The sequence below is a fragment of the Triturus cristatus genome, chromosome 4_2 (assembly GCF_964204655.1).
Source record: "Triturus cristatus chromosome 4_2, aTriCri1.1, whole genome shotgun sequence".
NCBI classification, from domain to species: Eukaryota; Metazoa; Chordata; class Amphibia; order Caudata; family Salamandridae; genus Triturus; species Triturus cristatus.
Window position 1 is genome coordinate 630,525,794 of NC_140586.1, and position 27,872 is coordinate 630,553,665.

At 44.4% G+C, this 27,872-nt stretch overlaps 1 protein-coding gene across 1 annotated transcript in view; it reads right to left on the minus strand.

Annotated features, from left to right (window-relative positions):
- The window catches only part of LOC146834773 (methylcrotonoyl-CoA carboxylase beta chain, mitochondrial-like), a 341,939-nt gene that overhangs the window by 287,266 nt on the left and 26,801 nt on the right, over window positions 1-27,872 (minus strand). Inside the window, exon 2 of the mRNA XM_085602299.1 lies at window positions 3,737-3,936. Coding sequence (XP_085458425.1) covers window positions 3,737-3,936 — 200 coding nt within the window. The remainder of the gene's footprint in view (window positions 1-3,736; window positions 3,937-27,872) is intronic.

A 27,872-nucleotide genomic window follows, 5' to 3' on the forward strand; every position in this document is an offset into this window, starting at 1 on the left:
AAGGGACTGCCGCCATAACTTTATTAAATGACTGAGATGAGGTAGAAAGGGCAGCACGGCTAACCGGAAGTGCTCCAACTCCACAGTGAACTGCAGGTAGCATCCATGGGATTGCAGGAAAACAGTTCCTGCAAATCCAAGAGCACAATGTAGGTCTCCATGAAACACAGCAGAGAGCATCTGTGCCAGAGTGAGCATCTTGGACGAGTCCTTCCTCAGAATGGCATTAAATAGCCAGAGGGCCAGTATAGGCTCCAGCCCTCTGTCCTCCTTTGGCATAAGGGAGCAGAAAAAGAAGCAGTTCTTGTCCCTCAGAGTTTGGCACCCACTTTGTGGCACACTTAGCCAGCAGGAGACTGACTTCCTGCATTAAAATTGAGGCTTGGCCAGCTGAAATTAGAGTGGTATGGGAGAATATGAGGCAGGGCAGAATTGAAAGTGCGAGCAATCTGTAAAACCCAATGGTCTGATGTGATGGATTTCCAGCAGGGGAAGAAATATCCTATCCTGTCCCCTACATGCTGGTTGTGGATCCTTAAGAGCAAATCAAAGATACTTGAGGGCCACTGAGGAAGAGGGAGGTGGTGGTGTGGAGATGAGAGAGGAGATGAGAAGAGAAGAGAAGAGGAGAGAAGAGGAGAGAGGAGGAGAGAGGAGGAAAGGAAAAGAGAAGAGAAGAGGAAAGAGGAGGAGGAGCAGGAGGAGGAGGCGGCCCCAGCTGCTGTGAACAGGTTTAAATGTCAATGCGCCCTCTGCCTTAAAAAAGGCTGAGCTAGTTGATATACAAACTGAGAAGGTTAAAACTGCTGGTAAGATAGGCTTTTCGACTAACTCCTAAATGTCCTTTACTGCTGATGGGATTCGTGCAAAGGCCACAGTAACCCCATGGATAGCGTTGTAGCGAAACTATCTTGAAATCTTTAAAATGCCAAGTCCACCTTTTCTCACAAGATCTAGAGTGAATGTTCACAAGGACTCCTGAAAGTCTCCAGAAAATCCAGTTTTCCTTATCCAGGACATCGAAGCACTACTTTAGTGCTGATAATTTGGTCTATTCAATCGCTGCTGTCCAGGCCAGTGCACAACATATGTTGCAGCATTCTGCCTATCCTGAATCCTTTGGCCTGGAGATACTCTGTGGGCTTCTAGGATGGCTGGAAAGATTATGCTGGCCATGTCCCACAAAGTGTAGGTATACCTAATTGGAAAGTATCCTGTATTCTAGGAGGGTATGACCAGGCTAGCGATGGAAACATATTTTTGCGAAAGTAGTAATAACGCTTAGATTCTCTTTCTGGTGGTCAGAGGTAAAGGAATGTTAATTCACATTACTCATCGATCCTTCCACTACAAGGCTTTCAGGCACTGGGTGTTTTGTCAGTAAAAGACAGTCGCCACAGGTTGACTGACCAGAGAATCCAAGTATAGTTTTGACCAATTGGCCATGAGGGTGTCTGTAAGTGACTTTTAAAATGCCCTAAGAGCCTCTGATGAATCTGGACCTGGTTGCAATATATCAGTCATCAAATTGGCTGTGATTTCTACTATTGGTAATTGTAAATCTAGTGCCTCTGCCAGTCTGCGCGCTATTACTGGAAAGAAAGGGCTTTCCTCTGTTGGTGGAGCAGGTGGTGATCCAGCTTGGTCTCTGGGGAGGTGTCTAGTCCAATGGCACTCTGTAGGACTAGGTTAAAGTCCTTCATCAGTGTAATTTCAGGGGGACCACATTGTCTGCCTCCTTGTTATCGTCAGGATTCTGGGTACGTTTTGTCGGCCCTGGATTGCGTTGGAATCACAGCACAATAGGGTTTCCAGCCTCTGTGATATTAGTGCTGTGGGCTCAGGATGTGGTTGAACACCCATTGGCAGCACCTTGTTAATTACCTAGCATAACAAAGACATGCCTGGATTGGGTCTGCCACAGGAATCATGTCCTACGGAGCAGATATTGAAAGCAGCAGCATGGACCGTAGAGCCTGCTGCTCCATTGGGCCCAAAGGTCCACAAGAGGTAGCCAGCAGCATCAGAAAGATCTGCAATATGGCCTCCCTGAAAGCTGCAATTTGCTGTAAGGGGCAAGAAGGGGCATTTTTTTTTTGCCTGAGTTAAGCTGCAGGACGCAGTCAAGTCCCGCTTGGCCTTCTTACGCTAAAGAAATGTTTTTTACTTTGACTTATTTAAAGGCTTCCAGTGAGAGCAGGCCTTTGTTTGGGAGCAGCTCTGCCTCTTTGAGCAGGAGCAAGACCACTGTTTTGAAAACTACCTCTACTTATGCTCTTGCATGGCCATTTAGATTTTTGCATCCTGCTCTCTCACTACCTTCAGGTGCATGAGGCCACATTTCACACAAAAATGAATTGTGCCCAGAGCCAAGGCACAAAAGATGCAAACATCTGCTTTCTGCATAAAGCCACAACTTCAATTCTGTCATCTTTAAGGGACACATCTTCAACAGTGTACCGCCTTGAAAGTTTGAGTAGTCGGAGAACCAAGCAAGTTGGGAGCAGAACTCAATATCCCTGCCGAAGGTCATGGAAAGAAATGATCAAATTTCAACATGCAAGGGTGGTACAAATATGGAGCCCCACATTTTCATTTACGGAGCAGTATGAGATCGTTGAGGTGCCACATGGCTCCACCTGTCAGGGAACAGAAGTTGGTACTGAAAGAATTTTCCAGTTCCGGTCTGAAACCTGAATTTTTAAAGCTGGGGAATTGAGGTTAGAAGTATCCATCACTAGTTGGTTTTTCTTTCAAGGTGACAAATCGGGGGTTCAAGCTAGGATGGAACCCTAACCAGAGCATATTCTTGTTTTATATCTAAAGACAAGGAGAAACAGAGCTTTTTAACGAGTTATTCCTGCGTCCAGGCAGTTGTCACTAATTAATCACTAGAAAAGTGCAAGGGAGATGAGCCACGTTTGCCAATCAATTTCACGAATGACTTCACATGGGTGTGCGGATCAGAGACGTGTTACTCCTGAAGATTGTGCCACTGGCATGAATTCAGAACCCATAAATCCAAGGAATTGGGAAGCATCTAACAAGGTCCCCTCAATTGCATGTATAGCTTTTCGGAATGAGCTACAGGATGCGGCCCTCTGCAACGGATACATGAATTAACACATATGGAAAGGTTTCAAAGACGCTGAAAACAAGGATTGTCCTGATTTCTCAGAGGAATGTGACTGGTTATCAATGACGTCTGACAGACGTTACCTTAACAAGCGTTTTACAACAATCAAGCATTAATAACTATCCTAGAAAGGAAAAATGCATGTCAAGCGCAATTTGGGGCACAAACCAATGAGTGACCCATAATCAATTAGTTCTGAGCAGAAAATGTTACCGTCTTGAAGGAAATGGATAAAAAATATTTTGGATGACTATCACAATTCTACAATGCCACACTATAATAGATTACACAACCTAAAGCGTTTCCTGCCAAAAGTATATCCAAAGATAAATGTTATTAATTTCTTATCGAGAGGGATTGCATTATCTCTATCATGCATTTTAAATCCCAACTCAATATACCACCTTTGTCTCGTCACATAGGGAGAGATGTAGTAGTATAAATGGAGTTTTTTTTAACCAAACAGCAGCATAAAATTTAAAAAATGGTAAAACGTTCTAAGCTGGAACAAGTTTTCAATGAGACTAGCGTTTTCATTAGGAAGTAAAACTAAAAACAAAAACAAAAAAAACAAAAAAAAAAAAAGAACTAAACCCTCACCAGTGACACATCCAGCGGATGGAATATCACCATACGGTAAGCTTAGACCAGCCAAAGGAGACAGCTCAAGAAAAGGCTCGTCGCTATCCAGAATCATCCGAAGGCGCTCACGAACAAGCAGCTTTTTGTTTCTCTGTGTGTGACGCGCAATCGCATGTTCTCCTCCTCCTTTGAGGACCGTCTCATATAATTCTGAATACCTGTCAGAGGACATAAGAGAGTCATTTACTTGCTAAGATTTACTGAGAAGTAGCTTGTTAGCACATATATATGACACGCAATCAAAGTGCAAATATCAATGCATGTTATTGTACACAAAAATATCTGACATAAATACCATGTATTAAATATTGCTTACAAAAATAAAGTGCCATTGGGTGTAAATTTTCAAATATTAAATCCAATGGAGAGGTATTTTTGTACATGGTATTTAGGACACAACATTTATGTTAGGAGATTACAACTACAATATTCAGGTACCACAATGGAGAGGCACAATGGGCAGATTACAACAGCGATATTTACAATGCTTTCCATATAGACCATAAGAGGTTGCATGCGCTTAGTACAAATCATTTTTTGTATTCTAAACACAATATATTTCGAATATGCAATTATTTCAAGAGATAGCAAGCCCATAGGAGTTATAATAACTTTAAAATGAAGAGAAAAATACAGCACCAAACTTTGAGGTCCCGGGTCACCAGCCAGTAAAAGACTAGGGGTAACATGGCTTACCCTCATTGGTACTTTCTCCTTATAAAATAAATTTACCCTGAAATCTGATGCCACATTTGATGAAAAGTAGCAGAGCAACAAGGTGCACACAAAACACAATGAACACTATATTGTATTACTTTTGGGAAGACATTGCCAACAGATTAAGGACAACATTTTCAGGTATCACTATGTTTCTTTTACAGAGGAATTGTATTCAACTGGGAAACAAAAGTCCATATACTTTGTACATGGCTGTGGGAAGGTTTCAATATTTTTTTAAGAGATTTTCGGTTAGTTTTCCCCATTAGTAGTTTACCAGTCCTTGTATTCCCATTTGAACCTTTGATTCATCAACTAAGTAATGCAGACCAGAACTTTATAAACACACTCCCTAAGAGCAAGTATGTAAATCTAAATTTCCCACTTTGAATGCAGACAAATGTACTACTGACCTTCCATGTAAAAACAGTAGCCATGGAAGAAGTCTAGTACCACTCTGAAACAAATATACGTTTCTGAATGCCTCCAGCCACTTTATTGTTTTTGCTATGAAAGAAAGACAAATACTGTGAGAAAGTGGATTATTAGTTGGGGGAGGATGGAAGTCTCCCACACGTAATGTCACTATTCTTGTTAGGTCCAGTAGTTTAAACCTGAACTCAATCCATAGTAGATATGGCACAGAGAAGACAGAAACTTAAGAAAATGTGTAAAGCATCAAAGGTGTGGAATTTAATAAAATATCTACTTGTCCATGGGACAGGTTGCTTCTTAAATATACTTGTCCTGTAACAAAATTAATTTGTCCCTTTGGTGTCATGTAGTGCAGTGACAAAGTATGGCAGCAATCTCATTATATAAGAGCTCTGATAAAAGCTTATCCGATTATGCCAGGGCTGATACTATATTCAGGTCTGTATACTATCAATTCGCTTATTTTGTCACCTTTCCGCAGATCTGCATATGTGGATTGGAGGTAGCGGTAAGCAACAGTTCCAGGGTTGGAATGTCATATTGAGTCTGTGCAAACCTGCAAACTTGAATGTTTTAGGGGTTTTCACCAGCTCTTCTATAATCTTCTTTAGTTTTTATTGAAAGTGTATCTCTTTCTCTATCGGCTAGCTTCACTGTGACAATATTCTGCTCTTTCACAAGAAGCATATCAGCACACAAAGTTTTGTTTAATGTGAGAAACTGCTGTTGCAATGTTTTTTTATTTTGCCAATGTTTGTTATAGTGGCGAGGGCCCGGCAGCTCCTTTAAGAATAAAGTTTTACAATCACCATGTCAAAACAAGACAAGCATTGACACAATCAAAAGGTTGACCACCAATGTCAGACCTTTAGGCTTTACCAAAGCTGATTTATTTTCATGTTTTCCATAATGTTGTTGAAACTGGTTATACTGATTTTCCATTAGGAATACTTATTGGAAATACTATATGTATCCACACATTTCACTAACTGATGCTGCAAAGAAATGACACCTAAAATGTCACAGTAATTTACCAAAACATTTTGTTTTCTAGTTTGATTTGACTGTCAATATTATTTTGAAAGCAAAGAATCATCAATCTTGCGTTCAAGCTTTTGCAAAGATTTGCATCTTATCAGAGAGCATTATGGCAGCATTATATGTATTGTATTGTATTGTATTGTATTGTATTGTATGCAGTATTTATAAAGCGCAACAATCACCCAGCGGGTATCTCGGCGCTACAGTACATGATTCATTATCAGATGGCCTGGGGAAAACGGAAATAGAGCAGATGGAACATCACCAGAGCTAACAGGCTCTAGGAAACAGCCATGTTTTGAGCTTTCTTCTGAACTGCAAAAGGTCATGAGATTGTCTGAGTTCCAAAGGGAGGCTGTTCCAGAGCTTAGCTGCAGCAAAGAAGAGTGAACACCTCACGGGAGCAACACCTAGTGTTCTATATGTCTTTTATATGTTTTGGACTCTGTTTGTGGAGTTCTTTTACCATTAGTGTTGAACTGATTAGCTTTCGTAATCTGGGCACAGTCTTCACATAGTTCTGAAATTGCCATTGCTTGCATGCGGTTTTCATTCTCTATAGTTAATAGAGATTTTAAAGTGCTTAGTAATAGTATTGTTGTAAATAGCAACTTCGATGTGATTAAGCATTTACTAAAGACATGAATTCTTCTGCTTGCACATGCCCCTTTGCTATGTTGACTGAAGTCTGGACTCCATTTTGTATTGTCATGTCTCCACGTGCTCAGCACGAGAAGTGTCTTATCTTTGTGTCAGTTGCTCTTGTAATCTGCCTAGTAACAGTCTATAAATAGTTCCTTTGTCCGTCTGGCGCATGCCCAGACTTGACCACATCTGTTATCAGTTAGTCCTTGCTTGACCATGTTTTCGCGGGCTTAAGGAGTATGTCAGCTCCGCCCACATATCGATCTTGTATTGCAAATGTCCATAAAAGGTAACATTCTTCGTCTCATGTCGTATCCTCCCACTTATGAGCCCCTCTGTTGTGTATAAAAGGGGACAGCGTATGCAAGTTCTTTGTGCTACTCTATGCAATACTGAAGGGTATTGTATGGATTGTAGGGCCACCCTTAAGGGTTAATAAACCGTGTCTTTGTACTTTGCAGTTTCCGTGCCAACTTCCTTATAGATTTCTTTACAGGAGAGCGAACCCTTGTGTCCTGCGGGCCTAGCTGGGGCCTGTACTCATCAATTGGCGCCCGTCACGTGGGGCTCATCGGCGACTCGGATGCTCGAAGGATTGGTCGCGACGAAGGTGAGGAATTTGGCCGGGGATGTGATCACTGCCAGAGGCACTTTATTCCTGGCATCCCGAGGTTTTTCTTCCTTCCCTTCTGAGCTGACCATCTGGGTGGCGCCGGTCCTCGACTGAGACCTCTTCTGTCGGTTCTGCCGTGACAGCCGTTTGGGCGAATTTCGGAGCTTGGCAGTTGGAATCTGGACTCTTGATTGGTAAGAACCGTTGTACGGTACTTGCTCCGAGGTTTTGAAGCCTGGGTTGGCTATTTGAGTTTGATTTGTGATGACCGGTCATATCTTGTATTGATTATTGTGAGAATATATGCGTTGCAACACATATAGGCAGGTAATGTGGAGATATTTCTCCGGAACTGTGTAACTTTGAACAGCACAACGTTTAAGTGCCATTTTTTTTGATAATACTGCATATTCTGCATTATTTTTGAGCATGCCTGCTTTCAGCGCACTCCGTAAGTGGTGCTGCTGCTTGGGAAACCGGTTAAACCTCGAGGAATCTGCTCCAGCTCCCCCAGAGGGGACTCCTAATAGGGATATGTATGTGAAGCATGGTCTTTCCTCCATAATGTACAGCACAGTATGGAGGAAATATACCAAAAAGGATCCTGAGTTACGGTGGCCGTTGTATGGGTCGTTTGATATACGTAAGATTGAGTATGTGGAACAGTGTATGTGTAAACGGCGTGCGCGTCAAGACATGTTTGAATGTGTGCGACTATGGGTGAAGGAAGTGCGTGAGCGAGAGAAACGCGAGAAAGCGCTGTTTGATAAAGAGCAACGAAAGAATGATCATGTGAGAGCGCAGGAAGCAAAGCGTCGGGAGGAAAGAGAACAGACGGAGAAACAAGAGAAAGAACGCAGGTTACAAGTCTCGGGTCAATATGCTGTTCGTCAGCCACTCTATCCTGTCCTTAATAATCATGACGATGATTTCTATTTATTAGATCGTTCTCCGCCTCCTTATGTTGGCGCGTCTGCCCCGAGGCCACAAGATTCTGGTTCGGGTTCGAGTAAGGTAGACACGCGGTCCATGTTATCGGCTGAGCGAATGGGTGAGCTTCGACAGTTTTCCTATCGTGCATGTAAGGGCAAGTTATCCCTTGATGAACTGTTGGCTTCTTGGGAGTCGTGGCAGGATAGAGAAAGGTTGTATTTCTTGGGACACTTTTCTGATGAAGTGATTGCTGCCTTTCGGAAATATTCCAGTGTCTTTGAACCTGCTGATGTGGTATTAGATTCTAAAGCATTGCGTAATGGTGTTTTCTCTCCCTCTAAGGCGCCTGAGGCGGTTCGGCGACTGTTTGCGTTGCGGGATGCGGCAGCAGACCTTAAAGAGAAAGCGCGACAACACCTTGAGGAGGAAAAGCGGTCGGATTCGCGTACTGGAGGCGGCCATTCATCCACCTCTCAATCAGATAAGAGCGATCCAGTGCATGCTAAACCAATGCGCGAGGCGGCGCCTTTGTATGTTCCTCCTAAAGGAGCGGGGACTAGCTCGGATATTACCTCCGCCGATGCTAAGGGATATTTTGTGTACAATTGGGTTTATACTCCCTGGCACAGGGCTGACGTCATGGCATTAAAGAATGCGTTGCCTGATCCCCGCAAGAATCCAGCGGCCTTTTACGAAGAAGTCGAGGGGGCCTTGAATTCTTGTATTATGACCTTAGCAGATATCGATTTGTTCTTTGGGCTTATTCTACCACCAGATATGTGGCGATCCGTGCGGAAGGTGGATGATGTTGCCACTTTTAAGGCTCGATGGTCTGAACTTGAGGATGAGGATAGGGAGAGAAAGCCCGCGCAGAAACCACCTCAGATTATTTTAGATCTCCCCGCTGCTATTCTGACTAAGTTGAAGACCATCATTCCTCCTAAAAAGATTGACTGGAATATGCTAGCCTCGTGCAAGCAGAAAACCGATGAATCAGTTGCAGATTTCTTTACGCGCTTTGAAGAGACGTTCCATGATTTTAGTGGTCAGTCTCTTACGGATGATACGGGTCGGCACCTTTTTGCTGACAAATATGTGGCGAATTTATTACCGGCAATTGCAGCTCGCCTCAAAGCGAGTGAAAGTTCTTGGTCCACTACGACCCCGACAGCCCTCCTGACTATAGCTCAGTACTATGAGCGCCAGGAGCTAGAAGCGAAGGGGCAGGAGGAAAAGAAATCGAAGGATTTAAAAACGAAGGTGATGTTAGCGCAAGTATATGGTCCGCCCCGACGGGGTGTAAATAGAGGTAGGGGAGGATTTTATGGTCCCCCCTCGGGCCGATCTGATCTAAATAGGAATCAATGTGCGTATTGTAAGCAATCGGGGCACTGGGCCAGAGATTGCCCAGCGTTGCATGCTTCGCGGCAGGGACACAGTCAGGGACACAATCAGGGTGGCCCGAGAGGTAGAGGGGGTTTCTCGAATTTTAGAGGGAATTCTAATGATCACGCTCGTTTTGACCTTGCCGGGCAGCAACGAGATAGGTCTAATGTTTTTGATCGACAAAATCAGTATCAAGTGTCGGGGATTGACCGTTCTGGGTACCATGATTCTCAGCATGCATAGGAATGCGTTGGATGGGGGTTAGAATCAGTTGAGGTGCCAGTTGATCAGAAGGGTCCTTACGTATCAGCTGAGGTTTTGGGCTCCACTGATCAGTTTCTAGTGGACACAGGAGCGACTCGTAGTGCGCTGTCTAAACAATTGGTTCCGAGGGCTCCCCCATCTGGCTTAATGGTTACATCGGTAGGGTTTGATGGAACACTCTCCCGAAGCCCTCTTTCGCAGCCCCTCACATTTCAGGTTAATTCCTTTTCTGCACCCTGTCCGTTTTTGTTAGCTCCGAACACGCCGGATAATATTATGGGCCTTGATATGCTGAAGCACTTCAGAGCTACGATCCGGTGTTCCCCTGCTGGAGTGCGGGTGATATTGAATGACAATTACCCCCTGTCTGAACGGATGTGTGTGGTTACAGAAGATGCTGTGTTAGCTGCCCTCCCTCGTGCTCTGTGGGCCACCTCGGATACTGATGTGGGACAGATGGTGATTCCGCCCGTTCACATTAGTGTCCAGGAGGGGGCGGTGTTACCACGCCTTCCCCAGTATCGTATTTCGCAGGAGGGGGAAGAGGCTCTTATACAGATTGTGCAGGATTTGATCAAGGTGGGAGTGGTGGAAGAAGTTCCCTATAATGTTTGTAATAGCCCGATTCTACCTATTCTGAAAAAGGATACGGATGCCAAAGTCTATCGGTTTATCATTGATTTGAGAGAAGTAAACAAGATCGTGATACCTCAGTACCCAGTGGTTTCGGATATCACGACGTTGCTTACTTTGGTCCCGCCTACGGCGACCACGTTTTCAGTTATTGATTTGAAAAATGCCTTCTTTTCGATTCCCATTCATCCCGATAGTCGATACCTTTTTGGTTTCACTCTAAATAATAGGTCTTACCGATTTTGTAGAATTCCCCAGGGCTATACGGAAAGCCCTAGCATCTACAGTCAAGCCTTGAAAAGACAATTGGACTCCTTTGTTCTGCCCGAGGGTGTCGCCCTCATTCAATATGTCGATGACATCTTGCTGGCGGCTGACACTCCGGAGTTGTGTGAAACGAGTACGTTGTCTTTGCTTTCCTTTTTGGCATCCCACAATCACAAAGTCTCTCGGAAAAAGTTGCAATTCTGTAGACCAAAGGTGACTTATCTAGGTCACCTTTTGTCTAAGGAGGGACGTGCACTCACACCAGATCGTGTTCAAGTGATTCTGGATACACCGACGCCGTCCACGCAGAAGGACGTGCGCGCATTTTTGGGTCTTGTTTCTTTTTGTAGGCAGTGGATATTAGGGTTTTCGTACATAGCCAAGCCATTGTTAGCTCTTTTGACAAAAGATACACCTATCCCGCTTCCTTGGACGAATGAGTGTGACACTGCCTTTCAGAAACTGCGACAGGCTCTCTGTTCAGCACCAGTGTTAGGGACTCCCGATTATACCAAGCCTTTTTCGCTGTATGTGCATGAGAAAGATGGATGTGCATTATCGGTTTTAGTACAGATGCACGGCGACAAGCAGCGCCCTTGTGCATATTTTTCGGCTGTACTTGATCCTGTTGCCCGAGCATTGCCTGGTTGTTTTCGCTCGGTCGCGGCGACAGCTGTGTCAATACGCCAGAGCGAGGGAATTGTGTTATCTCATAAGCTGTTGGTATTAGTCCCCCATGCTGTTGATGCCCTGCTTAATCAGACAAAGACGCAGCATTTGACTAGTGCCCGTTTAACGGGATATGAGCTGACGCTTTTGGCTCCTCATATTACGTTGAAGAGGTGCGTGACGTTAAATCCTGCCACATTGTTGCCATACCCCGAGATTCGGTCTGAGGCACGAGAAGCACATGATTGTATCCTTGTGACCGAGGAACAAACAAAGGGTCGTATTGATCTCCAGGATACGCCCTTTTCAGATGTAGATGGAGAACTGTGGGTGGATGGGTCATGCCTGAAGCTACCAGATGGTACGACTTCAGCAGCGTATGCGATTACCACATTGCAAACAATAGTGGAGACAGCACGCATACCACAGAAATCAGCTCAAGCAGCGGAACTGATAGCATTAACACGAGCATGTGAGCTCAGTACAGGATTGTGTGTGAATGTTTATACAGATAGCCGCTATGCCTTCGGAGTAGCGCACGATTTCGGCCTGCTCTGGAAGGAAAGAGGGTTCTTAACGTCGCATGGAGTACAAATAATGCATGGGGAGTTAGTTCATAATCTTTTAACTGCATTGACATATCCGAAGAAAATTGCTATCATTAAATGTAGCGCCCATAGGAAAGTAGTCGATAAAGTTGGAGAAGGGAATGCGTTAGCAGACCGGGTGGCGCGGGAGACTGCGATGCAGCCCGGTGCTACTGCCATGTATGTAGTAAAGTCACAAGTAGAAAGATGGCATGATGCGAAGGAAGAAGTGCGAGAAATACAGAGGACCGCTTCTGATAAAGAACGGGAGCAATGGTCCAGTGAGGGAGAATTGGATGATGAGGGTTGCTGGAGAAATAAGCAGATGGATCGATGGAAATTACCCACAGCTTTTGTACAACCTATGGTTCAGATGGCACATGGGCTAGCACATGTTGGAGCTTCCGCAATTGTAAAATTGCTTACTCAAGTCTGGGAGCATCCAGAGATTGCTAGCACGGCAAAGAGGGTGGTGCAGACCTGTATGATCTGCCTGAGGTACAACCCAGGAAAGGGGACTCGGACCCCAGCAGGAGGGTTCGTAACGCCTACTGCACCCTTTGAGGTTTTGCAGATGGATTACATCCAGCTGGAGCGTTGTAATAATTTGAAGTATGTTCTAGTAGTGGTGTGTGCCTTTAGCAAATGGGTTGAGGCATACCCCACGAAGGACAATACTGCAATGACTACCGCTAAGATGCTGTTGAAGGAGTTCTTCCCTCGATATGGCGTTTGTAGACTTCTGTGGAGTGATAACGGGCCCCACTTTATAGCGGATGTTATAAAGTATGTTCTGAAGGGTCTAGGCATCACCCAGAAGTTCCACGCAGTATTCCACCCTCAATCTGCAGGACTAGTCGAGAAGTATAATGGTACACTGAAGCTCAAGATCGCTAAAATTCAAGCTTCAACGTCTTTGACTTGGCCAGATGCTTTACCGCTGGCATTGTTGTCAATTAGGTCGGTACCGCACTCTCGAATCGGTCTTACACCGTATGAGATTGTCTTTGGACGTCCAATGAATATTTGGGGTCCACCAAAACCTAAGACTGTGTATGATGTACCTTGTGTAATGATGAATGATTATCTGGCACAGTTAACGGATAACTTGGTTTCCATTCATCAACAGGTCCGGGAGGCGCTCCCTGATCGGTCCACCGGCGAAGGACATAGTCTGGAGCCGAGATGGGTTGGCCCTGAGCAAGTCTTACTGGCAACGAGGACGGCTGTGCGAGTTTCCAACAGAAAGAATTGGATCCATTCCCTGCACTGCCGCAAAGTACCGCCCGGATTGGTGGAGCCCGCTGTATTGACCGATCAACGAGAGATTCTGACCACAGAGAAAGGCCGTGCTGTGGAATCGAACGACGCTGAGGAGCTCTTTCCGGACCACGCGACTCTTGGAAGAAGGCGATATCATCTGAGGCCAAGAAAGTGAATACTTCAGTATCGGGACATGTTGTCAGAACGGCCCTTGGGTTAGTGAAACGGAGAGCCAGTGAGGCAAGGGGGGGGGATCAGCCCTGCATTAGTGTAGCGACACCCGTCTTGGCCCGTTGGTGAAGAAATCGACCGCTGCCCAAGGGGAAGAGTTCTGACAAACCTTTAGTTTCAGGAAGATATTGATTTCCTATTTTGACATGGAGAAAAAGAAGATCCTTTGTGCAACAGGTTTTATGCTCACAGTAGCTATTGTAGGGATAACCACATGGTTTGTGGAGGATGTGACTCCTGCCCGAGAGTTGCTTGTGTTGACCACTCCAGTGCCTGCGGAGCACTATTTCTATACCCTTCCGTATCAAGAATTGAAGCATCGTCAGTCCTATTTGAATAACACTTTCATCCAGATGTTACATCATACCCATGTTGCCACCAATGCTACGAACTGTTGGATATGTGGTATGATGCCAGCTCATCAGAAGAAAGGAGGAACGCCATTCATACCTCTTCCTTTCTCTCATAATGGCTCTTGTAGAGCATGGTACACTTTGCTTTTTGCCACTCGGAAACCCACAGTGGGACGATTACTCTTCAGACTCAATAAAGAATGTCATCAGGATAAAGATGGATATCCGCAAGCGAATGGGACAATTTGGGAATGGGAAGAGTATCGACCAGACAATGAATCGATTCCATATGTTTTCACGAACACCAGAGACACTGGGGGAAAAGACAAATTTGTGATTCAAGTGGCACAAGCCCAAGCGGACCTGTGTGTCCAAAGTGTGGGTTATATTCCTGTCGGTGTTAGCGATTGTATTACCATATTAAACATCGATGGATTGAATAACAGTACTTTCTTAGCATCCCATAATACGTACTTTGTGTGCGGAACTAAAGGTTATTACCGTTTGCCAGCCGGTTGGTCTGGAGTATGCTATGTATCATTTTTGTTACCTCCTGTATTTCTGGCACCTGCATCCTATCATAAGGATTTAAAGTTGTTAAATAATGTGACTGTAAATAGGTATAAACGTACTTTATCAATTGATGACGTGGACCAGACTGACACCAGTTTGCAGCAGTATATCGACTTCAATTTAGGATTGTTTTTCTTCGTTGGAGCTGCCCTAAATAGTAGGAAAGTTCGAAGATTAACACGAGTGGTAGAGGCTGTGACAAACCAAACCGCTGCTGCTCTTGGGAATCTTACAGAAGAATTACAGATTACCAGAATTGTTGCATTGCAGAATCGTATGGTGTTAGATGTTATGTTAGCTGATCGAGGTGGAGCTTGTAAAATTATCGGAAGCAGTTGCTGTGTGTTTATTCCTGACCACACACCTTCAGTCTATAATGCAATTAACAGGTTGCATAAAATTGCAGCTGAAATCCATACAGAAAACGGCACTTGGTCCTTTTCTGGATGGTTCTGGGCATTGATCACTGCTTGGGGTTGGAAGGTTTTAACTGGTCTCTGTATAATTATAGCAGTTCTGTTTTCTTGTTGTATCTGTGTTCAATGTGGTCCCTTGCTCTGTTCCTTATGTGTATCATTTTGTATCCCCGATAAGAAAGCTGTTGCCAATGTCACTTATCAGAAACATTTAGCTAAGGAAGTAGAAGAGATGATGATAATTGATATATATGATGATTATTCTAACAAGCCGGATGTCTTCAGTAAATGCTGAAAGGGTCGTCTGTTGTAAATAGCAACTTCGATGTGATTAAGCATTTACTAAAGATATGAATTCTTCTGCTTGCACATGCCCCTTTGCTATGTTGACTGAAGTCTGGACTCCATTTTGTATTGTCATGTCTCCACGTGCTCAGCACGAGAAGTGTCTTATCTTTGTGTCAGTTGCTCTTGTAATCTGCCTAGTAACAGTCTATAAATAGTTCCTTTGTCCGTCTGGCGCATGCCCAGACTTGACCACATCTGTTATCAGTTAGTCCTTGCTTGACCATGTTTTCGCGGGCTTAAGGAGTATGTCAGCTCCGTCCACATATCGATCTTGTATTGCAAATGTCCATAAAAGGTAACATTCTTCGTCTCATGTCGTATCCTCCCACTTATGAGCCCCTCTGTTGTGTATAAAAGGGGACAGCGTATGCAAGTTCTTTGTGCTACTCTATGCAATACTGAAGGGTATTGTATGGATTGTAGGGCCACCCTTAAGGGTTAATAAACCGTGTCTTTGTACTTTGCAGTTTCCGTGCCAACTTCCTTATAGATTTCTTTACAGGAGAGCGAACCCTTGTGTCCTGCGGGCCTAGCTGGGGCCTGTACTCATCAGTATGTGTTAATGGGAAAGGAAAATGTGCTATTTCCTACTAATCAACTTTGTGGGGGGTATTAGTTCTATAAATGTGTGCACCAGAACTTTACTTTCTATCATTCAGCACGGTCATTGGTTGCCTATCTACATTCTTTTATAGAGAGCATAGCCAAATCTGGTAACCAAGTGTGATACGGTATGGTGCCTGTGATGGTGCGTTATGTAATGTGGTTACATATTCATTTATTTGATGCCTTTTTTTCAACAGCATATTATGTGTCCCACCATTGATTTACCACAAACTTTGATGTCTTTAATGGCTAATGTAATGGTTAATGTGTTGCATGGCTAAACACTTATAAGGTCCCAAGAGCGAGACCTACTGGCTGTGCCAATGCTTGTTTTATGGTGTTTACAGAGCGCCAAGGCCTCAATGGGCTTTCCTCTCCGTAAAGATGCGTGGGAATTCAAGTCCTCACTGTTCACACTGTATACTGAGGAGAATTCTGTTGAGGCCTTGGCTGCTATCTTGACAAACTGACACTTTATCCATGTTTCAATGTGTTAATGTGCACCCATGCCTGATGTTGGTGTTTTCTTGCTATTTAGGATTTGCCCTTCAGATAAGGACATTTGAAGTAAAAATGATGCTGTGTTTCTTCTACCATTTTGTGTCTAAACAATGAGAGCTTCTGGTGGCCTTTAAGATAATTGCTTGCCAAACATCACACTTTGCATGAAGGGTCATGAAAGCAACCTGGGGGTTCCTTAATGCACAACCCAGTGCCTTAAAGAGTGAAATTTTGACCTGAGAGCTCCCAGATCAATGATGTTCCCTACATAACGCAACCAGTCTCACTTGGTCTCTAATTCCAAACCTACCTCCTGTGCTTTTTCTCCATTGACAGTAGTTGCCAGCATCACTAGTAGCTAAAGGAATTTGCATGTGCCTTTCTCTCAATTCCTTCAGAGCTTTCTTCCTGCAGATTCCCTTTTTATGAGGACATAACAATTAAATGTCACTAAAATAAGGTGCGGCAAAAAGCGCAACATTGTGCAGCAAAATTTAAATGATTGTGCCGTAACATTTCCTAATCCATATGCTGCAATATCCTCGGGGGTCTGACTGCGAGCAACCAACACCAATGGCACTTTTTAGGTCTCGCCTACACAGTGCGCATGTGCTGTATAGGAGGGCCTTTAGCCGTCGCCCTGCTCATTTTCAAGCACTGCACTCGTGCTTGTGGCGGCATCCACCTTGCGAAAGCGCGCAGCGGCGCGCCACAAGCACATGTGCAGTGCTTGAAAATGAGCAGACTGCGCGCGCATGCACGCACCACTCCCGGGCTCTCTTTCTCTCGCTCTCAGTGTTTACTTTCACTTACGAGCACTTTGGTTCCCACGCTTGCTAGTGGAGCAGCGCTCTCCCACTTCCCCAACCAGAATGGATTTTTCTTTTGTTTGCGATGACTTTTGAAGTTGGAAGCGCTGTAGTGCCTATGCTTGCTAACAGAGCAGCGCTCTCCCACTTCCCCGCCCAGAAAGGATTTTTCTTTTGTGTCTGCAGTTACTTTTGAAGCTGGAAGCGCTGTAGTGCCTATGCTTGCTAACGCAGCAGTGCTCTTCCACCCTTAGTATCTTCAACTGTAGTGCCTCTATAAAAAACACTCGTGGAGGTGTCCTGCGCTCCTTATAGTAACAGCTGCATTGAGAGCACAGTCCCTAAGGCAGCAGGAGCCGAACTGCAGTGACTTTTCACCCCGGGCTCTAACTGCACCTTCATGCCGCATAGCAGTTCAAAACTTTTAAAAAAGGTAGAGTGTGTTCCGAGTCTGCGTGGTTTTAACTGTTGTACCTGGTGTTGTTTTGTGTCTTTTAGTTGTATTGCTTCATTGTTCCTTTTTTTTATATATCTAAAGCGGTGTTTAATTTCAGTTACCAGCGCTGCACTTTATCACACAGCAGGCTTACCTTTATCTTAGCATGGTGCCCTCAGCCTCTTCCACCTCTTCCGAGCAGGCAAGCAAGGCGCAAATAGAGCAGGCTGCCTTAAATGGCTTCCAGCCGAACGGCCCCATCAGCCTCTTCCATCTCTCTCGACTATCTGCTATGAACCACACCCACAGCAGGCAGGCAGGGCGCAAACAGAGCACGCTGCCTAAAAAGGCTCCCCCCCCCCCCCACTGAAGGCGAGCGCTTTCATTTTAAATTTATGATCCTCAGAGCGGCAGTCTGTTTGTAGGTATTACAGACTACAAACATTTGGGGGATATATTCTGTGACATCACGCTATCAAATTGGGTTTATGCTATATTAGGCGCAATTACACAATTGCAGTCATGCACATCTTACATTTGCAAATAGTGCCATGAATACCGCTCAGATGTTACCCCACCAGTTAGACAGTGTTTTTATACTGTGTCACCACTGTTTTGAGCACTTTCCGCTACTGATTAAGTTTTGCTGGAGGGGGCGGGGTAAAGCCGGGGCTGCTCTGTGGGCTTGTTTTTCACCTACCATGCTCTGCTTTTACAAAACAGCAAAACGGAAACAAATGGCTGTAGTTGGTTCTACCTTTTATCTGCATGCCTTGAAGCTGTGCGTGAATCAGTTGCTACCCGGTGTTCGGTCGGGGCCCTCCTCCCAGGGGGGCCCCTGTGGAATCTGATGTAGATTGGTAAAACTCGGAGTATACATTCCATCACCCGACACTCGTAAGTTATTTGTTGCATGAACAACAGTCTTCTGTGTTATCCCATACATTTGTTTCCAACCCAATAAATGTTGTGGCGGCAATCAGTTCACTTGACTACAAAAAAGCTTGACCAGCGGCTTAGAAGAACACTCTCTGTTTATTTCTATGGCAGAGGGACACAGTGGTTGCGTGCAAGTGACTGAGGGGAAGTGACTTGCCAGACCTCTAATTTATGGCAGAACTTACAGTTAATTCTGTAAACAAACAACCACACTTCACGCATTTGTATGTGATTTAATGTTACAGATAAGCATAGCGGCCCTCCTTTGAAAGAAATTATTTATTTAATAAAAACACCTCATAAACCCTTGGAAGCGTTCTAACTCACAAACTAATGCGTACATTATTTCACGCTTCACAACTTTATTTGCAAACAACATAACTAAAAAAAAAGCATTTGCGTAGCTGTGTATTTGGAATGTTCCTGCTGCTCTTACGTGTACTTTTTTTGCACTTCTTTCAGAGAGAAAGCATGACCATTTCCTTACTGCATGAAGGGCCTAATTGTCATGAACGCAGCAGGAGTAGTGGGTCCAGGCCTACTATGTTGTGTTACACTACCTCCCTTCCCCGAGATGCTGGGACCCATTCTTGGCTTTGCCCTCATTGAGCAGACTCCGCCATCCAGTGCGTTTACACTATATTAAAGAGTAGGGTTACCAGAGGGCCCGGGGTCATGAGGAGCACTATGTCCCAGCCCTGGCCAGCAGTTTTGTAGCCAGTGCAGTCTGCTGCTCGACTTCCAGTTAAATCATACTAATTGAGCGAATAGGACAATAAAACTAGTCATGCATTGCACTGATGTTACAGAAGTTGTTTCAATCTCAATCCATGTGCGCCCCTTCGTCTACAGTTTTTTCTGGAGTACACAGTCGGCAGATGTCATTGATGAAGAATGTTTGACCTGTAGTTAAGAGACAGAGCAGGCATAGCATATACACACGCTAATGCCTACTTGTTAACAGTAATCCACGTATAAGGTCCCAAAGGCGAGACCTATTGGCTATGTCAATGCTTGTTTCCTTTGTACCTTCTTCACAAGATACGTTAGCTGCCTAATACTGCTAAACATTTGCCCTTCTCTAAAAACCAAATTGATCTAGGTGCAACTTAAAAAGACATGAGGTGGTCTATTCCGGTCAAAAATATTATTAAAGCATTTCGGTCCACATTAAGATGGTCAATCAACTAGTATAATCCATAAACTTCGGAGGACTTGACTTCCTTTGGTATCAGGCTTATGTAAGGACCACCACGTGGCAGGGAGTTATGCAAGTCTGATAACTGTGGTGCCTAATTCCTCCGAATTCTTTATAAAAAGCATCAATTAAACCATCAGGTTCTGTGGATTTATTCCCTTTAACACACTATCACTACGAAGACCTCATCAAAGGAGTAGCCATTTCACTTTAATTTTTAATGGCTCGCATGGCATCTGAACCATGTTTAAAAAGGTTGCTTGGGCTTCGAGAGTTACATCCTCTCCCTCAAACAGATACTTATAGAAGTGCAAGAATGTTGCATGTTTTTCTTTTTCAGAGTGAAAATACTAACACTTATCTGAAAAACTGACTGGAGATGTTAATTTTTTTGACTCATGAAACACACAAAGGGTGATGGCAAGCTGTTTGCAATAAGTCCAACCACTGGCAATAGCTCAGGGTGAGGCAATAAGTATACAAAACAGTGCACACCAACTCATTGTTCTTTCGCTCACCATGCCACTTCAATTTGGACACAGCCATATGCAAATAAGTCTGGACCCTGCTCCACATGGGAACAGTCCAGCCGGAACTGCCAAGCCAAGTCCTTCCTGAACTGGAACACAAGCAGCCCAGGACCAGTTTCACCCTAGTTATGTGTTCATCAGCTTCTTCCAGTGACACCGTGAGACCGGTACCCATGCTGAACATACCCATGCCACTTGGGGCGGTGCATGAAACACCCAAAATGTGATGGGAGGCTGCTTGCAATAAGTCCAAGCACTGGCAAAAGCTCTGGGTAGCACTCTAAACAATCAACCGGTTCAGGGTTTCTTTTGTTCTGGTTCATGTAGGACCTGGCCATCATGGCTTAATCTGGGGTTGGAGTTGTCACTTACCACACTTGCACTCCAAAGGCATTGGCTCAGCATACTCACATAGAACTTCACACCAGCCTTTTGGGCCCCCAGACAAGCTGGGACCAGCGCAGATAACCAGGAAATTCGAGACATCTCTGTAGGGGGAAATCTCCTGAAGCTTCTCCTACTTCAAACGAGGCATTGGTTATAAAAATAGGACCCTCAGACCCAACTCTTCAGATCAGTTCTGGACCTGTGGAAGACCCAGAACAGGCCTAGAGAAATCTACTCACACACACGCTATGGCGAGTCAGATGTTTATCAGGGCGAGTTATGGCCTTCTGGGCCGTCCTGGCGAGAAGACAACGAATAGGTGTTCGGTTCACTCAGAAAATGAATGAGCAATAAAGATGCATTTAAATCCTGTTTTTATCTCGTCATATTTGCTCTGAGTTCAGAAACAAAGGTCAAAATTCAGTTTTTCTCTTCCTACAATTACTTTTCTTTCTCGGACTGGAAAGCTAGAGGATTTTGTAAAGTGAATGTCTGATACTGGTGTTGTGAAATTGTAGGATGTCAGATTTTTTTTTTCTAACACAAAATCTAACAATATTATAACAAAACATTATAACAATAGGAAGACAAACTAAGCCTCCTATTGGATAATTTTGAAGGCACTTGGATTGGCAAACTGCATTGTTACGGAAGGAAATTCCAACCTAAATTCCAAATAACATGGTGGAATGTCTATGACAGCACCTTGGTATTGGAAGCCAAAATAAACAAGCATTGGAAATGCAATCGGTCTCGCATTTCCTTGAGTTAGAACTCTTGAGATTGTAAATGGCAATGTTTGAGCCTAGGTAGTGGACATGGGACACGGGTGGGGGGTGGGAGGCGGACAGGGGGTACGAGTTGGGAGGTTTATATTGTTCCTTTTCTTTTGTTATTCTTATTCTATGCATGGTTTCTTTTGCCTGGTCACGTGCCCACTGTTATGCTTATGGCCCTGACCTGACTTGTCTCGTCACATACCACACATCAGCAATGGGTTGATGGCTAAACCGGCTTGATTCTAATTGTGTGTTTTGAAATTTCAATAAAGAGATTTAAACCATAAATGGCAATGTTTTTTACTTCTGTGTTATGGAGTGTATGTATATGGTGTGTTTTGCAATTAGGTGGTTTAGATTGGATTAGTTGTGGAAATGTGTGGCATGGAATTGTGTGGCGTGGAGTGGATTTAAGTTTAGGAATTATGTGGCATGGAGTGATGTGGAATTATGTGGATAGTAATTGTGGAATAGAGTGTTCTGGAATTATGTGGAGTGGGATTGTGTTTTATTGATTGTAGTTCTGTGGAATGGTGTGTTGTGGAGTGGTATGTAGTAGAATTTAATTATGTGGCGTGCTGTTGAATTTTGTGGCACAATGTGGAATTGTGTGGTGTGGATTGGATGTAGGTAGTGTGTTGTGCAATTGTGTTGTTGAGCAATATTATGTCCTTTGGTATCGAATTATATGGCATGGTTTGGAAATGTGCGGGGTTGAACCGTGTGGCGCAGAACTGTGTGGACAGCTTTGCGTTTTTGGTGATGGCAGTTGAGCTCTAAATTATTTCACAGTTATTATTTCCGGGGACTTTCTGACAGTGTAGATTCATAATTTTTTCTCTTAAAGCGAACATAAAAGTACTTAGTAAAATAATGTATTTATTTTTAGTCTTTATCAAACGCAAACGTGCCCACAGATGACTGGAGCACTCAACCAAACCAAGGGGGCACATAACAAAAGTTTACAATTTAATAGTGAAAAAGGTCGCAGTGTTTGAAAATGAGCTACATGGATTGACATTAAAGGCTAGGTGGCTAGAGGGGCCGTGCTTGATTTTGGAGAGACCCAGGCCCCACAAAAAAAGTTCAAATAGACCTGGATTTCAAACGCCCGCCCTGAAGCCAATCACAAATTAAGGCAAGAGAAATCTAGTGAAATATCCCCTGAAGGGAGCTGTAAGGCTGTTTAAGACTTTTCTCAAGGGCACCATTGACTGTCTCATGCGGACAAGCAGTGAAAATTGACACATGGCAGACTACCCATGAAGAGCACCGATTTGACTCTCTGGAGCCATAACACGGATATATAGTTTGGAATGACCAGATAGGCAACTCTTTCAGACTCTTTTCATCCCCGCTTCCTCCTTTGTCACCATTGTCTATGTTTCCCTCTCCTGCTCTCAGTGAAAATCTGATCTGGTCAAATAAATTCCAGTCCCCAGAAAGGAGTGCCAGTGGCCACTACCAGCAACCACCAGCACAAATTAAGCACGGTGCCAAGTCTGCAGTGACAATGGCGATCCCCTTTGGATCTCACGCACAACCTCCAAAGCTTCCCACAAAGGACGCACTATAAAGAAGCACAGTAGAAACCAAGTGCACAACATCTGCGCAGTGCTTGAAGACCACCAGCGGTAGCAACATGCTGTGCGAATATGAAAGTTAATAAAATGCCACCCCACTCTCCACAAAAAATGTTTCCATCATTTGCAGGCTATCAATTATTTCGCTCAGAGGGGCGCAATTCTGCATAACTAAACTGTCCACAGGTACCTGCTTTCCAAACGTTTGGTGCCAATCGGGAAGAAGAAGCAAAACTCATCACTTGTGTAACAAACTCCGCTGGCTGTCTTTTTTTAAAAGTCAACACAAAGTGCACATAAAAGCTTGCAGCGCCAGGCAAAAGCAAATATGCAAATGCAATAGGTAGATGAAGGGAGTCTCAGCCCGAAATTTCTTTTTAAAACGGAGCAAGTAAATTTCAGCACAGACTAAGGGCTTTTGTTTTTAACAGGTTTACCTGGACACAATACTATGTCACTGCCACCTTTTAACACAGCAAGGAAAGCAGGGGAACCAGACAGAAAACTGCAGAGGTGCGCCCGTTTCAAGTGCGGCAGACCCTTTTAGCCTTAAGCAAACCTTCCCTAAATTAAGAAAGCAACAACTTGTTAGTGACCACACCGTCATCCGCTTCAGTCAACACGCATACACAGACGTCACCCAATGATTACACTGACACTTTATTTGTGGGTGAAGAACTGCTGCAGGTTTATTTCATACAACATAGTATGATAATAAAATTGGGTTATCTTACGGGCGATCCAGGGCAGGCAGCCCCTTGCTGCTCCGCCCACCTGGTGAGCCAGCACACACGGTGGGTCGATGCCCGGCAGTGTGGCACATAATTATTTACAGATCATCCACTGGGTCACGTGATCTGTCTCCTACTCCCGCCCCTTCCGACAGGGGCGGAGCGTGTTGTGGCACACCCCCGGTTGGTCAGGCCCCCCAACCGCCCGAAGGACTAACGGGGCGCCGTCGCGGTCTTCCCAGAACCCCCTTCGGCTCCTGGACCTTGGCTCGGGCACCCTTATTGTGCCGGACAGGGGTACCCTTACTGTACCGCCTGTCGCAGAGGTACCCTTACTGTACCCGTCTGCATCCAGATCACCCTGTAACTCCGCCTGCAACGCAAAAGAAAACATTAAAACATTCCAAATAACGCGCTGTGCCTGACACGTGGGGTAAGTGGAAAGGGTGGGAAATCGCGTGTCCAGGCTGGAGCGGCGCACAGGAAACAGAGGAGGAACTGGGCGAGAGGGCCTCCTAAGTAGGGGGGGGGCAAGCCGCACCCCCCGCCCCCAATGGCCCGCCTCCAGCTCCAACTATAGGGAGTAATACCTTAGTGGGCGTAGCCTCGCGCACGAGGCAGCAAAGGGGAAGGCTACGACGGGCGGCCACTAACATGCTGCCCTGCTGATGTCCCACTGCTTGGGACGCGGGCAGCGGCATAGTGACCACACCGTCATCCGCTTCAGTCAACACGCATACACAGACGTCACCCAATGATTACACTGACACTTTATTTGTGGGTGATGTAGTGACATGTCCAGGATCACCTAGCGTGGTAAAGTAGCTGAGCAGGTAGTAAATCCAAGCCATTCGTTCAGAGTAACTATTTACTGTAAAAGCCTTTTTTCACGCACAGAACACATACCTCAGCTACGTTTAAGCATAACTTCAAATTAGAAAGTTTCCTTCGTTAGCAGAGTTTAATGGAATTACGGTAACAACTTATGTAAAGAGCTTAAAAAAAAAACACACACACACACAAAGGAAATAGCATGTCGCCAACAAGAGTGTGCAAACGTATCATAGGTCGTAAAAATCACAAGTGTTCAGTAAAAACTAAACCGTGATATCGAAAACTGCTCCAGTAAAAACTTTTCTAAAGCGTGATATCAAAAACTGCTCCCTCCTGTCTCCATCTTGGCATCACCAGTTCACTGTGCTTTTCTCACATGCAGCCCCCACAGAGCAGCTACTCACGAGGGGCAGGCTGCCAAAATAACACCCGTGAAGGTTCTTGCCCGACAGCCGAGAGGTGGTGTGGTGCTGAGAACGGCCACAAGGAGAAGAGCTTGACTGGGGGTGGTGGCAGGACACAACTGAGGAGGATGAAAGAAGCAATAGGTCTCCAATTTACACGAGACCTATTGCAACTTAGCATCACTGACAATGGGAGAGAGGGCGGGGGAGGGAGAAGGCACAGACATCGGGGGCGGGCGGGGGGAAGAAGGCACGGACAACAGGCAGACGGGGTGGGGGAGAGGAGACGGCACAGACAACGGGAGGGAGGGCGGGGAGGGGAAAAGAAGGCACGGATAACAGGAGGGAGGGTGGCAGGGGAAAGAAGGCACGACAACGGGAGCGGGGCAGAAGGCACCAAAACACACATCTACCTGGTCCATCTCCTGCGGCAGGCTCCAGCTATAAAAGGAAAAAGTACACACCCCCGTGTAACATCCAAGTAAAGGGCAGTAGCCATGGAAGGATATAAATGACGACATGGCCCTACTAAGGAGGGACTAACAAGCCTCATAATGAATCAGAAGACAGCTTTACAAAGGGCAAACACACAAGCCAATGAAAAATAAGGGCGGGGAGTGGGCGGAGCTTCTCTCTGTACTGAACTACCACAGCTTTTCGCAGAGCAGCGCTGACTTACGTTCAACCTAAAAATACAGTGGAATGATGGCACAATGCCTTCTAATCCACACTAGGGCAATACCCAACCTACTCCCTATAAATTTATAGAGGCAAAACTACCAACAACTATGAATGGAGTAAACTGTTACCAAAATTGTACTTAAACCTAGTAAACAAACCAAAAGAATGTACGACATGCTACAATGTAAAGTCAAAATCTACATAAACAAAGGAATAGATTACTTATAAATAACCGCTAAAATCATATTACAAAATAAATAGTAACCTACAAAAGTCCCAAAAAACTGTCACAAAATTTAAATCAACATCACAAATGATGTGTTATATAAATATTAAACATGATATTTAATTACATCAGTCTAAACAAATAAAACTCCAATGTTTAATAAAACTAGGATAATAAAATATATACATTACTTACATGAAAAACCTAAACCGCACCAACCAAAAAGCTCAAAGAACAAACTTAATTGGTCAGATAAAGTACATACAACACATTTCCAAATAACAATCACATAATATTTAGGCAAACAATAAAATATATCAGTCCGCACCCAAAACACATAAAATATATATGACATCCGGCTCAGTAGCCTTAGATCTTTCTCTGTATTCAGGGAGTCCAAAATAATACTCCACTAAAAACGTGAAAAAGATATTCCAAAATCCCCCCAAAGAATGCAAAAATAAAACAAATCCAATTGAGATCTCTCAAAGTAATCCACAGTATCTAGAAACCATAATAACCCGAGTGTTTAAAAAAATAAAAGCTCCAGGAAACCTGTAAAAAGGAAATCAAAGTTAAACATATTGGCTTATTATAAACCAACAGTGAGTTTCTTAAAAAATAAAACTTGTTCCCAATACCCATAGGACACATTTGTAGACAAAAACCTCTAACCAAGAAAACCCACCTGCAAAACACATTACATTCCCATAAATACATATACGTTGCACTTAATGAACATAAAACAAGAAGCCTAACACAATATAACAGAGTGATGCATTACTAAAACAGTGTACGAAAACCCAACACTACTATTAATACAACTAAAGGTCTGATTACGATGTCTGTCGGAAACAACTCCTTGTCAGATTCGGTTCCGACCGACTCGAGGTCGGCGGTTCCGAACGACTGATTATGATGCTTCCGAACACAGTTCAGAAGGACTCTTATTGACTTCAATGGGAGCTTGGGAGCTTGTGTTCTGACCGACAATGCAGGCTCCTATGGGGAAAATGGGTGTCTGCTGAAAACCTTGTACCCTATGGCAACAGTGTGCATGGTTTTAGAGGAGTGTACCTTGGGTACCCCCTTGACCCCCAGCCGGAGGCCTTCGGTTGAAGGGGGGCTTTCTAGAGGCCCCCAAAGGCAGTTTTTGACAGCCTTTTGGTGTCAGACAGACCAAGTCGGAAAGGCTGTCAGAATCCAACATCGTAATCGGTCGGTCAGAAATGCCGTCCGTAGAGCTGCAGGAATCGGCTCAGACCGACTCTGACTCTACAAATGCCATCGGAACCGATTCAGAATGCCAGAACAGTTCCCCTCCATCGTAATTGGTCAGTCAGAATTGTTTCTGACCATGTTGGGTGGATGGGTTCCGAGACAGTCTAGAAGATTCCGACTGTGAGTCGGAGGCTTTCCAACCGACATCATAATGAGGCACTAAATGTACCAAAAACCTACAAACACTATAACTAACCTCTGGACTTCCCACTAGATTTACCCTACCCTCCAAATGCTTAAAAAAAAACTACAAAAAAGGACTTACCTGTTCCGATGGGGAGCAGCATCATACCGCGACCTGGAGCCTGGGAAACAGACTAAAAGCAAGCATTGGCATAGACAATAGGTCTAGCTTTTGGGACCTTATAAGTGTTTAGCCATGCAACATTTGCATAACTAAATACTTATAAGTTCCCAAAAGCGAGACCTATTGGCTATGTCAATGCTTGTTTGTATTGGTCAACCATTTAATCTGTTTATTATTTTAAGTACCATGGCTTTTTCTCCTGTAAACTGTCTGCTTTAAATGCTCTTGCTTCCAAGCGCATTTAAAGGGAAAAAAGCATAACACAGACAGTCACCATTATGAGTAGTACGGGTAGCAATGTCTACAGAGGTACGTTGATCGCGCTACAACACCAGTCCTACTTCAAAAACATTACCAGGTACCCTTTTACCAGTCTGCACTATAACAGACACTCTCCAATACAACAAGTTCGGACGGTGTCCAAGTACACAGTTATTGTGATTAAAAACAAAAACTTGCATTCTACATTAAGCTTCACACAGTACTTC